This window comes from Salvia miltiorrhiza, chromosome 3, assembly GCF_028751815.1.
Source record: "Salvia miltiorrhiza cultivar Shanhuang (shh) chromosome 3, IMPLAD_Smil_shh, whole genome shotgun sequence".
Lineage (NCBI taxonomy): Eukaryota > Viridiplantae > Streptophyta > Magnoliopsida > Lamiales > Lamiaceae > Salvia > Salvia miltiorrhiza.
Window position 1 is genome coordinate 6,699,030 of NC_080389.1, and position 14,206 is coordinate 6,713,235.

The following is a 14,206-nucleotide window of genomic DNA, read 5'->3' on the forward strand; positions in this document are numbered from 1 at the left end:
GCTATGTTTATTCTTTCCAGCTTCGCATATTCTTGCCAGCACCATTACTTTCCAACTATGTTTATTCTTGCCAGCGCTGCCGCATGTGTATCTAGCTATGCTTATTCTCATCAGAGCTAGGTCTATAAATAGGGTTTCATTTCTATTGTAAAATCATCTATCTTTTGCTATAGTTTGAGACTCCATCTTTGAGATCTCTTGGCATCCGAAAAATAGAATTTATTGCTTTCATAGTTCTTTTTCATAGTATTGAAAATTCATTGTTTTTAGTTAGTTTTCGATTAAGTTAAGTTTTTAGTTATTTATTGGATTGTGATTGCGTGACACAATTACACGTTCAAGACATTTACGGTATTTCGTATTTCAATTCAATTTATTTTCGTTTAATCATATTTATGTTTTTAGTTCATGTTTATGCTTTCTTTTTAATTATGCAATTTAAATTATGCACTTTAGTTTCATGCCTAGATTAGTTTTATTTTTAATTTACAAGTACTTAATTTCTTAAGTTAGATTTTATTTAAGTTGTTTTAATTCTGCCTAGGGTTAATAATTTAATTCGCCTAGTAATTTTACAATTTGGTTTTAATTCAGTTTTAAGTTTCAGTTCTAGATTAATAATCAAACTCTTTACTGCTTTCTTTTATTACTTTTTCCACGATACTGCTAGAAGCCCTTTAAGACTTTCCTTGAGAGATGACACTGGGTCAACTTACCATCACTAGAATGTCCTTGTTCTATTGCAAGTCAAACTAGAGGTGTTCTAGGTTGAGTCAAATTTTGGCGCCGTTGCCGGGGAAAGTTTTGGGCGTTTTAGTTGTGTCGTTTTTACTTGCTTTATTTAATTTCCAGTTTTTCTCGGTTTTGATTTTACGTTTCTTCCACTCGGTACGCGTAATCTGTTTGTTCAGTGTTATGCATGCAGGGACGCCGTAGTCTTAAAGGCAAATTGGTGTCTCCAACTGACGATTTCTACTCTGGCTCTGAATCTGAACCTGAAATTTCAGAGCATACCGTAGAGACAAAGGAGAAAGAGGCCAGCCCTGCCTTCAAGTTCTTCGCTGCCGAAGTCAACGCTGCCAGCTCTGCCGAAGTCAACGCTGCCAGCCCTGCCTTCAAGGAGGAAGAGGCCAGCCCTGCCTTCAAGTTCTTCGCTGCCGAAGTCAACGCTGCCAGCTCTGCCGAAGTCAACGCTGCCAGCCCTACCTTCAAGGAGGAAGAGGCCAGCCCTGCCTTCAAGTTCTTCGCTGCCGAAGTCAACGCTGGCAGCGGTGCAGAAGTTCGCACTGCCAAATTCAGCACAGACCAAGCCAGCCCTGCCAACTTCCGCACTGAGCAGAAAACCACCAAGGAAGAAACCAGCTCTGAACAGGACAAAGTTGAGCAGAATTTAAACGAGGAGAAGAAGGAGATGGCCCAGAACAAGGAATACATGGGAGACTTCACCAGACCTGTGATTGGAGATACCAACACGTCGGCAATCGTGCTCCCCACTGCTGTGAGAAACTACAATCTCAAACCAAATGACTCGAGTTTACTGCCGGTGTTCCACGGGATGCCAAGCGAGGATGCTCTGCAATTCATCCGGGATTTTTACACCCAAGTGCAAACAATTCCTTTGCTTAGTCTCACGGAGGACCAACTCAAGCTCAAGTGCTTCCCCTATGCACTTAAAGACCGGGCGAGGACGTGGATGCTATCTCTGCCACCCAACTCAATCACTACGTGGGGAGATGCTTGTGAAAAATTCATGCTGAAATACTACCCAAGCCATAAGACACAGGAGTTGAGAACAAAAATAATGGAGTTCACCCAAGGAGCGGACGAGCCTTTGCATGAAGCTTGGGAGAGATATGAAGAACTCCTCCGTCAATGCCCTCAACATCAATTCACTAATGTTATGTTGATGCAGTTCTTTTACGATGGGTTAGTGCAAACTGCCCAATTTATGGTGGATAGCACGGCAGGAGGTAACATAGCTCGGAAGACAGCAACTGAGTTAAAAGGGATTTTTAAAACTTTAGCTGAGAGCTCCCAACAAAAATCCGTCCGTGGAAGAAGAGTTGAAGCCAGCGCAGTGACGAATCAATTTGAAATACAACAACAATTGGCTTCAATCATGCGGGACGTACAACAACTGAAGATGGGCAAGATGGATACACCTTCCGTTCCGGTGCAGAATTCAGCTCTGCAGAATGCAGTGCTGCCGACACCAGCTCTGCAGAATGCAGAACTGCCGATGTCAGCTCTGCCGATGTCAGCTCTGCCGAACCCAGCTATGCAGAATATGGAGCCTTGTGGTATTTGTGGAGATTTCAGCCACGGAGCTAATGAGTGCCATAGAATGGGAGAGTTTACTCCGGAAGGACAAGCCGAGGTCTATGCGGCACAAGGATTTCAAAGCTATAATCAAGGGCTAAGTAGACCATATGGGCAGAACATGAATCAAGGGCAACAGAATGTCAATGGAGGATGGAGAAGTCAACCGAATGCTGGATGGGGAAATCAAAATTTTGGGGGGAATCAATACCGTCGACCACCCCAAATGGGCTACCAACAGCAACCACAATATTTCCCCCCGCAGCAAAGCTCCTCTCAACCATATAGACCGCAATACCAACACCAACAATCAGCCCTGCAGCAGAGTGCACAGCCCATGCCACCACAGAAAACATCCCTAGAGGATACCTTGCAAGCTTTCATGGAGATTAGTAAGCAAAATATGGAGATGACTAAGCAGAATATGGAGTCCCAAGCATCTACCATAAAAAGGCTTGAAACAACTGTCGGTCAACTTTCCGGTACTTTGAATCAAATCCAACAACAACAGCAGCCCGGAAAGTTTCATGGCCAACCTGCTCAGCCGCATCAAGCTCTAGCTGTAACTGTTCTTCGTAATGGTAAGATGGTGGATAACAAAGTGGAAGTGCCAGCGCTGCCAAGATCATCCCTGACGAACTCAGCATTACAGAATCTCTCAAAGTCAAAGTCAGTGCTACTGCAGTCAGCGCTGCCGGATCCAGCTCCGCCAATGTCAGCGCTGCCAAGTCCAGCTCTGCATAATTCAGCTCTGACCAGCCCTACCAATGTAGAGAAGGCAGATCAACAAAAAGATGGAGAGATGGAGGAAGAAAAGGAGAATAAACTTCATAAGTCTACCACACCCTATCGACCTCCGATCCCTTTTCCTAGCAGATTGAAGAATGAAAAGCTGGATAAACAGTTCGCCGACTTCTACAACATGCTTGCCAAGGTGAACGTGAATCTTCCTCTCCTTGATGTGATCAGAAAAGTACCGGCGTATGTGAAGTTTTTCAAGGAGTTGGTTTCCAACAAGCGAAAGTTCGGGGACAATGAGAAAATTTTAGTCTCGGAAGTAGCGACCTCAATCATGCAGCAATCCTTACCACCAAAGCAGCGCGATCCAGGTAGCTTTGTGATTAATATTGCTTTGGGAAATGGTAAGAAGGCCACGGGTATGTTAGATCTGGGAGCAGGAATTAATTTGATGCCTTACTCTATTTTTCAACAATTAGAGTTAGGTAATTTGAAATCCACTCGCATGTGTCTACAACTAGCTGATAGGTCTGTTAGGTACCCCCGTGGGATAGTAGAGGATATTCTGGTTAGAGTCGGGGGTTTGATTGTGCCTGTTGATTTCGTAGTGCTTGAGATTGGGGATGTGCATGAGAATGGTAGAGACCACACTCTACTATTAGGAAGACCCTTTATGGCGACCACTAACACTTTGATTGATGTTAAACATGGAACTATTAAAATGACGGTGTTAGGGGAGTCGGTGTCTTTTTCGGTGCATGAAAATCGTGCAATGCCTTCTACGAATTTCATAAGTGAATGTTCATATATAGATGCTATTAATGGCTTGGTTGAGAAGGTATTTATTCAGGAACAGGAGTATATGGAAGCTTTTGCTGGATCGGCCGACATGGAGGAATTAGCTAAGGAAGCTGAAGAATCAGCGCTGCCGCAGCCAGCTCTGCCGATTCCCGCGCTGCTACAGTCAACTCTGCCGAGCTCAGCACCCTTCAGCCATACCGAGCTGCCCTTTGATGAACAGATGGAAACCAAGAGGTCAGCGCTGGAACTAAAGGAACTCCCTGCCAATCTCAAATATGTATTTTTAGAAGCAGGTGAGGAGAAGCCAGTGATCATATCTTCCACGCTGACTTGGGAGCAAGAGGCAGCGTTACTCAAGGTATTGAAGAGAAACAAGGCAGCTTTGGGATGGAGCCTGGCAGACATTCGTGGCATAAGTCCAGCCACATGCATGCACAAAATTAACCTAGAGGAGGGAGCAGCACCCAAGCGAGACGCTCAGCGACGATTGAATCCTATTCTGATGGATGTCGTGCGCAAGGAAATCCTTAAGTTGCTGGCCGAAGGGATCATCTACTCTGTCGCTGATAGTGAGTGGGTGAGTCCCGTGCATGTCGTGCCAAAGAAAGGAGGAATGACGGTTGTGCGCAATGACAAGATGGAGTTGGTACCGACGCGTCCTACGACGGGGTGGCGGATGTGTGTTGACTATAGGAAACTCAATGCCGTCACCAAGAAGGATCACTTTCCTCTCCCTTTTGTTGATCAAATGTTAGATCGTTTAGCTGGGCATGATTTTTATTGTTTTCTTGATGGTTTGTCAGGATATTACCAGATCGCGATCGCCCCGGAAGATCAACTCAAGACTGCCTTCACCACTCCTTTTGGGACGTTTGCATGGAAGAGGATGCCGTTCGGGTTGTGCAATGCACCCGGGACGTTTCAACGATGCATGATGTCCATATTCTCTGAAATGATTGGTAAATTCGTGGAGGTTTTTATGGATGATTTTTCGATTTTTGGGCAGTCATTTCATGATTGTTTGACGAAGATTGATGTGGTGTTGCAAAGGTGCATTGAAAGTGGCTTAACCTTGAGTTGGGAAAAGAGTCATTTCATGGTTACACGTGGTATTGTCTTGGGTCATGTGGTGTCTAAGCATGGACTAGAGGTCGACAGAGCTAAAGTGGAGGTAATCCAAAAGTTACCACCCCCTATTGATGTTAAAGGAATTAGGAGTTTCTTAGGTCACGCCGGTTTTTACCGACGTTTCATTAAAGATTTCTCTAAAATTAGCCAACCTCTATGCAAACTGCTAGCTCAGGACATTCCGTTTAATTTTGATGACTCTTGCATGAATGCCTTTGAAACATTAAAACTAAAATTGAGCTCTGCCCCGGTGGTGATTGCGCCTGATTGGTCATTGCCCTTTGAAATTATGTGTGATGCGTCTAACTCTGCTGTAGGAGCTGTGCTAGGTCAGCGTGTGGATAAAATGTTACGTGTAATTTACTATGCTAGTTTAACTCTGAACAGTGCACAAGTAAATTACACCACTACTGAAAAAGAGATGCTTGCTGTGGTCTTTGCCTTAGATAAATTTCGTGCCTACATCATTGGGTCTAAGGTTATTGTTCATAGTGACCATGTTGCGCTGCGATATTTGATGACTAAACCTCAAGCTAAAGCTCGTCTGATCCGTTGGGTTTTACTGTTGCAAGAATTTGATGTAGAGATCAGGGATAGAAAAGGGAGCGAGAACCATGTAGCTGACCACCTTTCACGCTTGGATAATCATCGGATAGAGTCGAATCTTAATTGCATCCCTGAATCTTTTCCTTTTGAGCAAACATATGCATTAACCTTTGACAAGTGCAGCGCTGCAGAGTCCAGCTTTACCGAGCCCAGCTCCACCGAATGCAGCGCTGCCCAGCCCAACGCGGCTCAGTACAGCCCTGCGAGCGCCGAGCCCTGGTATGCCGATATTGTCAATTACTTAGTTTGTGGTATTCTATGACCTAAGCTGACATCACAGGAGAGAAAGAGGTTTTTAGCTCAGTGCAGGCACTACTATTGGGAGATTCCTCACCTCTTCAAGCTTGGAAAGGATGATGTCATTAGACGGTGTGTGCCGACAGAGGAGCAACAACAAGTGTTGAAGATGTGCCATGAAGATCATTGTGGTGGACACTTTGGGGGACAGAAAACAGCACATAAAATTCTTCAATCAGGTTTGTTTTGGCCTTCCATTTTCAAAGATGCACACATTTTCACTCTTGCATGCGATAGGTGCCAGAGAGTAGGAAATATCGGCCGCAGGAATGAGATGCCTCTCCAAAGCATATTAATTGTTGAAATTTTCGATGTGTGGGGCATTGATTTCATGGGGCCATTTCCTACTTCGCATGGGTTTCAATATATTTTACTTGCTGTAGATTACGTGTCCAAGTGGGTTGAGGCTATTCCCACGCGAACATGTGATGCTAATGTGGTACTTAAGTTTGTGCAAGAGAACATTCTTTCTAGATTCGGATTTCCTAGAGCCATCATTAGCGATGGAGGTAAGCACTTCTGTAACAAGTTGTTTGCAAAGCTCATGAAGAAGAATGGAATCACGCACAAGGTAGCAACACCTTATCACCCGCAGACCTCTGGCCAAGCCGAGACGAGCAATCGACAAATCAAGGGAATTTTGGAGAAAACGGTTCAACCCTCGCGTAAGGACTGGTCCGCAAAGTTGAATGATGCTCTTTGGGCGTACAGAACTGCCTTCAAGGGCGTGCTTGGGATGAGTCCGTACCGTCTCGTATATGGCAAAGCCTGCCATCTGCCGGTGGAAATTGAGCATAAAGCTTATTGGGCGATCAAGGCTGCTAACTATGACTTGGACTCTGCTGTGAAGCAGCGCACGCTACAAATGGAGGAGCTAGATGAGCTACGCAATGAGGCGTATGAGAATGCGAGAATTTACAAGGACAAAGTGAAGCGACTCCACGATCGCCGCATTTGCCACAAGAATCTTTGCCCTGGAATGAAGGTGCTCTTATTCAATTCTCGACTTAAGTTATTTCCGGGAAAGCTGAAATCCAGATGGAGCGGTCCATTTTTACTCAAAGAGGTGTTCGAGCATGGTGCGGTAGAGCTGTTGAACGAGCACACAAAGGAGAGTTTCCGAGTGAATGGCCATCGAGTGAAGCCGTACTACGAGCACCAGAGCTCGCCTATGGAGGTGGAGTCTCAAGCTCTGCACAACCCTAGCTGAAGTTCAACTCTGAAGTCGGGCTGGAGACTTTAACTCTAGCGCTTAGTGGGAGGCAACCCACCTTTGGTTTGTTTTTAATTTTTATTTTTCTTTTGCTTTCTTTGTTTTCGTTGATTGTTTTGAGTCTTTCTTCAGTTTTGGTTGCTAACGCCGACAAAGGGAAGAAGGGAGCCAACGCTAATATAAAAAAAAAAAAAAAATGAAAAAATTCGTAAAAAAAAAAAAAAAAAAAGGCCAACGCAGCTTTAGCTAGGAAATTACGTCAACGATTGAAGTTAAAAGAGTCAGCGATGGCCAAACGTCGAATGGAGCAGGCTAGCAAAAGAAGGAAAAGTCACCAAAAAATAACCACCCGCCAACCGCAGCCCGCCCCCGGCAGCGCTGCCACCCGCCAGCGCTGCCACCCCGAACCGCAGCCCACCCCGTCAGCGCTGCCAGCACCGACAGCCACACCCCGCCAGCCACGCCCCACCCGGCCACACCGCCACATGTCCGCCCAGCCACCCGCCTGCGCTGCCAAGACGCCAAGACCGCCCAGCCACGCCCCGGCAGCGCTGCCACCCGCCAGCGCTGCCACCCCGCCAGCCACCCCGCCATCCACACCCCGCCCAGCCGCCCCGCCAGCGCTGCCAGCTGCCAAGACGCCAAGACCGCCCAGCCACGCCCCCGGCAGCGCTGCCACCCGCCAGCGCTGCCACCCCGCCAGCCACCCCGCCATCCACGCCACGCCCACCCGCCCCGCCAGCGCTGCCAGCTGCCAAGACGCCCAGCCACGCCCCCGGCAGCGCTGCCACCCGCCAGCGCTGCCACCCCGCCATCCACGCCCCGCCCAGCCACCCCGCCAGCCACCCCGCCATCCACCCCGCCAGCCACCCGCCAACAGCCCAGCGCTCTCGCTCTCCATATTAAGCGCCGAACCATGCCAGCGCTGACCAGCCAGCCCGGTTGCGCTCTGCCAACCTGCCCAGTGCCTTCGCTCTCCAAATTCATAGCAACACCCGTCAGCGCTGTCACGCCACACGGCAGCCCAGCCCGGCTTCTTCGCTCCACACCGCCATCGCTGGCCAGCCCGCTGTGCTACGTTCAACACGACGAGTCAGCGCTGCCTTTCTATTCTGCAGCTATCAATGCTGCCACTCTCCACTTGCAACAGACAAAGTCCTTTCTATTCTGCAGCTATCAATGCTTCAGTTTTTCAATGCCGATAATCAGAGAAGTTTTCTTAACTTTTCATATTTCTTTTCTTCCCTGAGGACATGGCATGCTTTTAGTGTGGGGGTGTTTTCTTGTGCTTATATTAAAAATTAAAAAATAATAATAATAAAAAATAATAATAATAATAAAAAAAAAATAATAAAAATTGGCGAGATTAGTCTTCTATGCTTAGTTTTTGGTCTTTGTCTCATGCGAATTTTTATGAATTTGTGGAAGAGAAGATGGTTTTCGATGTGCATTTAGGGTTTGTGAATGAATGGTGGTTATTCTTGTTTTATTTTTAATATGCGTCTCTTGATTATACAAAGAATTATGAGTTTTGTTGCAACATGATTGTAAGTTAGTAAAACGTGATTTGTCCGGCAGATACTAGAAGGAGTATTGTCAGTGTGATTACCTACGATTGTATCTTATCTGTGAAATGTGATAAATGTTGGACGAATTGCCAACTCTGAAAATTCCAGCTCTGAAACATCTGGCCTGTTCTGAAAACGTGACAGCTCTGAGTCTCTGCTCCTCTAGACTAACTATGAGCATGGGAAACCACGTGAAAAGACTTTGGATTACATCCAAATGGTTTTATTTCATGAATTATGGCTCAACTGTTGAAAATCTTAAGCACAAAAAGTGTGAAAAATGGGGATATTGATTATAAAGGTGATCACATTAGGGAATTCACTTCTAGCGGAGAATCGGGTCTGATCGAATTACTTGCATTACTCTTTTGTTGCGTCTTAAACTTTGAGTTACTTGCATGATCAAGAGATGTGTGTTGTTGATAAAATTTTGAATTGACTTTGTGAATGTTTGGATGGAAATTTGCATTGTTGAAATCAATCTCTTCCTAGGATTCATATGGATTTTGCTTGAGGACAAGCAAAAGGCTAAGTGTGGGAGGGTTGATTTATGCTTAATTGTTCTAATTTTAGGGATTTGCATGTGCATATTTTAAATTAAATCTTCTGGAAATTGGTGCGTTTTATGGTTTGTTTGATGCTTTGCAGGAGATTTGGGTTTATAGATGGAAGAATGCAATTTTGGAGATTTTTGGGCTAAAAATGGTGTTTTTAGCAGACATCGACATAGTCAGCGCCAAAGTCAAAGTCAAAGTGCCAAAGTCAAAGTCAGCGCTACTGCAGTCAGCGCTGCCGAATCCAGCTCCACCCATTCTTGCCAGCGCTGACCATTTTCAACTCAACTCATTCTTGTCAGCGCTGACCATTTTCAGCTCCGCCCATTCACGCCAGCGCTGACCATTTTCAACTCAACTCATTCTTGTCAGCGCTGGCCATTTTCAACTCAATTCATTCTTGCCAGCGCTGACCATTTTCAGCTCCACCCATTCTTGTCAGCGCTGGCCATTTTCAACTCAATTCATAACTGCCAGCGCTGGCCATTTTCAACTCAATTCCAGCGCTGACCATTTTCAACTCAGCCCATAAATGCCAGCGCTGACTACTTTCCAGCTCCGCCTATTTCGCCAACGCTGACTACCTTTCCCAAACATAATCATAAGGGTTCACTTTCCAGAGCTATGTTTATTCTTTCCAGCTTCGCATATTCTTGCCAGCACCATTACTTTCCAACTATGTTTATTCTTGCCAGCGCTGCCGCATGTGTATCTAGCTATGCTTATTCTCATCAGAGCTAGGTCTATAAATAGGGTTTCATTTCTATTGTAAAATCATCTATCTTTTGCTATAGTTTGAGACTCCATCTTTGAGATCTCTTGGCATCCGAAAAATAGAATTTATTGCTTTCATAGTTCTTTTTCATAGTATTGAAAATTCATTGTTTTTAGTTAGTTTTCGATTAAGTTAAGTTTTTAGTTATTTATTGGATTGTGATTGCGTGACACAATTACACGTTCAAGACATTTACGGTATTTCGTATTTCAATTCAATTTATTTTCGTTTAATCATATTTATGTTTTTAGTTCATGTTTATGCTTTCTTTTTAATTATGCAATTTAAATTATGCACTTTAGTTTCATGCCTAGATTAGTTTTATTTTTAATTTACAAGTACTTAATTTCTTAAGTTAGATTTTATTTAAGTTGTTTTAATTCTGCCTAGGGTTAATAATTTAATTCGCCTAGTAATTTTACAATTTGGTTTTAATTCAGTTTTAAGTTTCAGTTCTAGATTAATAATCAAACTCTTTACTGCTTTCTTTTATTACTTTTTCCACGATACTGCTAGAAGCCCTTTAAGACTTTCCTTGAGAGATGACACTGGGTCAACTTACCATCACTAGAATGTCCTTGTTCTATTGCAAGTCAAACTAGAGGTGTTCTAGGTTGAGTCAGTTATCAATTGCTTACACGGGTTCTTTTAAGAAAAACCCCTGTGTAATGTATAAATGGCAAGTTAAATTTATAGCTCTAAGAGCGAGATTGTTTATTTTCGGCTTATGTCCACTGAGTATTTTATACTCAGCCCTGCATGTATTTCTAAATGTGCAGGATGAGCAAGGAGAGAGATTGGGGAACCGCTGGAGGGTTGTTGTTTCCAGACGACTTTTGAGTACCGTATTCTGCTCCTATACGGTAGTGTGAATAGTTGAAGACTATGTCCTTTGAACTTAATTAGGATTGTCACTCTCAGCTATATGTCCTCGTACATATAGTCTGATCACGTTTTGCTGTGCTACCCTGAACAATATGAATCATTGTAAATTTTTAGTTGTACTCTCTTTATTTTCGTTGACTAGAACCCTGATACATTTGAATGTATGAAGCCGACAACGTATCTATCAAGATTGATGATATTTTATTTGCTTTAACTTGAATTATTAGTAGCTTCCGCTTGACGAGTCTTCTAGTTTCCCTTGTTTTACCCTATCATTTTATTAGTCGTATCGATACCCGATCTACGCTATCACTGGCTAGATGTCGGGCTGCGACAGTCCACGTCACTTAATTCCGATTCCACGTGTGCTCGAATTTGGCCGGAAATTCCGTCATAGGAATATTAGAAAAAATCAATAGTTGGTGGTTTTTTATGGGAAGTTCAAAGATTGAGGGAAAAAAATGGAAAATGACTATAGTTTAAGGATTTAGAGAGAATTAACTCTTTAATTTATTATGCTTTAATATAACAAAAAGATAACAAGGGTTCACTCATCTAATCAGGGTTTATAATTATTTTTTTATATTCATTTGAATTAATAATTAATTATTTGGGTTCATTAATTCAAAATTAGGGTATATAATTTTTTAAAAATTTTAATTTTTAGTGATAAATATTAATTAGAGTTCATAATATAATAATATTTTTTATTTTTATAAAAATAATTATAAAATAGATAAATTAAAAGCGGTACACGGTGGTACACACTAAATAGTGGGACAAAGGATCTCATCCGTTAATAACTGGTCTCAATTTTTTTTTATTAATAATTCATTATTGGGACTAGTTATAATTCCATAATTAAGGTAGCTAGGTTTTATGTTTTTGGGTATCATTTGATGTTATAATTTATATAAAAAATAAAGACATAGAAATTATTTCATAATATATTTATAAAGTACGGAGATTATTCACTAAAGACAATGTTAATATGTCATGTCAAACTATTATAATAAAAAAGTTTTACATACATGTAAACCTAAAATATAAAAGTTTCTTAAAAAGGACTTCCATCCACCCTTTTTATTCCACCTATTTTACTTGCAAAAAAAATCATAAAAATAAACAATATTTTTAAATATTTAATAATAATTTATATCAATAATAATCATAAGAAGTTTATTAAATCTCTATAGCATGACATAAAAAATAAAATTAAAAATGATATTCAAAATTACCTCACAATTTTGATTATCGTCATTGCAAAATAAAGACTCAGAGGGAATTGTCTCCTTTGAAATTGAATCGCAAATTTTATGAAGTCCGAGGGACTCATGATCTATCTATCATATAAAGAGCTACACATTGGAGAGCTCTCTACTATTTTCTATCCTATGTGGCACTCTCACGATTTAGTATTTGCTTCATTATCAATTCTACTATATATATATGGTATTTTTATATTTTTTTTTCTTCATCTATCCCACATTGAATTTATACTAAACTTTATCAATTTATAATCTAAATAAAAGGTTCATTCTTCATGCATACATTAGCTCATTTATCTCTGCTTTATTGATTTAATTAGCACCAATAAATTTTATTTCTCCTATTTATGTTTTACTATATGAATAATTCATATATTAGTGGTTTATTGATGTGGTATTATACAAGACTACACAACTTTTGGGAGCTACATTCACAATATACCCGCTTTTTGAAAACAATTCACTCCATATCCATTTGAATATTTAATTATTTATTTTGGTACTTGCCTCCCTTCACAATTTTCTATGTCTGTCTTTGGAAACATGTGTACTGACACAAAGTTTGTTTCCTTTTTGACCGAATTTAATTGTTAAAGGTTTGGGTAGGTAGTTTTGTCTTCATTATGTTAGATTTTGAATTTCTCCAACCTCTTTATTTCTCTTCCGCAAAGTTCCCCTTCTCTGCGTGAAATAGCCTTCCTCTCCAAATCTTCATTCGTTGTTACTTCAAAAGCTTTTTCCTCGGAGTCCATTCGACGGTGGAGAACATGGCCGCACCTCAAGAGGTTTGTTATTTTTCTTTATGCGCATTTTTTGTATTTTGAATAATATTTTGGAATTAATTCATATTTTGAGTTAATTATTCGCAGTTGTAATACATGTTGGGAATTTTTGACGGTGGAGAACATGGCCTTATTCGGATTTTTTGTTCTTAAATTACTTAGCGCAGAGAATTTACGCATACAATTTCCATAGGATAGATCTAATTTCTTCGCAGAATACACATTTATTTAAGTTTGTGCGTAGAATACACCTTTAATTTGTGCGTAGAATTGTATGCGCATAGTATCGAAATTATTTGGTGCGCACACCATATAGACTATGTGCAATTGCATAGTCTATATATTGCGCAGTGTACACATTGCACATAGTATATGTTCCGCAATTTAGAGACAGAAAATTGCGCATAATATGTTGCGCACTGCGCATAGTTAAATTTCGAGCATAGCTAATTTTAATTTTGCATAGTTAAGTTAAATTCAATTTCAATTGCACATAGTTAAATTTAATTTCGCCTAGTTAATTTTAGGGAGGAATTCTAATCTTAATTTTAATTTTAGTTAAAATTAGTTAATTCTAAAATTAGGAATTTTAGGGAGGAATTTCGCATAGTTAATTTTAGGGAGGAATTTTAATCTTAATTTTAATTTTAGTTAAAATTAGTTAAATTAGTTAATTCTAAAATTAGGAATTTTAGGGAGGAATTTTAATTGTTATCTTAAAATTAGTTAAATTTAATTTCGCATAGTTAATTTTAGGGAGGAATTTTAATTTCAATTGCACATAGTTAAATTTAATCGAGCATAGTTAATTTTAATTTCGCATAGCTAATTTTAATTTCGCAAAGTTAAATTTCGAGCATAGATTAGAATGTGCATAGTATGTGTTTTTTGTCTTAAAATTTGTTATTTAAATATTTTTTTCGTTGTAACATGGGCCTCTTACTCTTTTGAGACCTGACACTATCAATGTAACGTCGGATGTGGGCACTTATTACAAAATCAAGTATTTAAGCAAGGTGCAGACAATTTTAAAGGAAAAAGGTGGTCAAGCATTATTGGATAGATTTTTAAATGGTTGTTTTGGATATTTGTTGGATTGGAATCCTGGTCCAAAATGTGCAATGGTCGTGCATCATGTAGTGTCTCGCCAAATTAAATCCAATGGGGATGGTCTATATTTTTTATTGAATAATACCAGGGTGCATTGTTCTAGGAGAGATTATGCTTTGGTGACTGGTCTTCAATTCGGTGATTTTAATTTTGATATGTCAC

The 14,206-nt window shown here is 41.0% G+C and overlaps 1 protein-coding gene across 1 annotated transcript; it reads right to left on the reverse strand.

Annotated features, from left to right (window-relative positions):
* Positions 1-7,433: 7,433 nt before the first annotated feature.
* On the reverse strand, positions 7,434-8,003 carry LOC131018217 (glycine-rich cell wall structural protein-like). The gene has a single exon (XM_057946942.1). The coding sequence runs from the start codon at positions 8,001-8,003 to the stop codon at positions 7,434-7,436; it is 570 nt and encodes a 189-aa protein (XP_057802925.1).
* Between the last annotated feature and the right edge of the window lie 6,203 nt (positions 8,004-14,206).

Bases quoted from the DNA above. Each gene is read 5' to 3' on its own strand.
- LOC131018217 (XM_057946942.1), bottom strand. From the start codon at position 8,003: ATGGAGAGCGAGAGCGCTGGGCTGTTGGCGGGTGGCTGGCGGGGTGGA.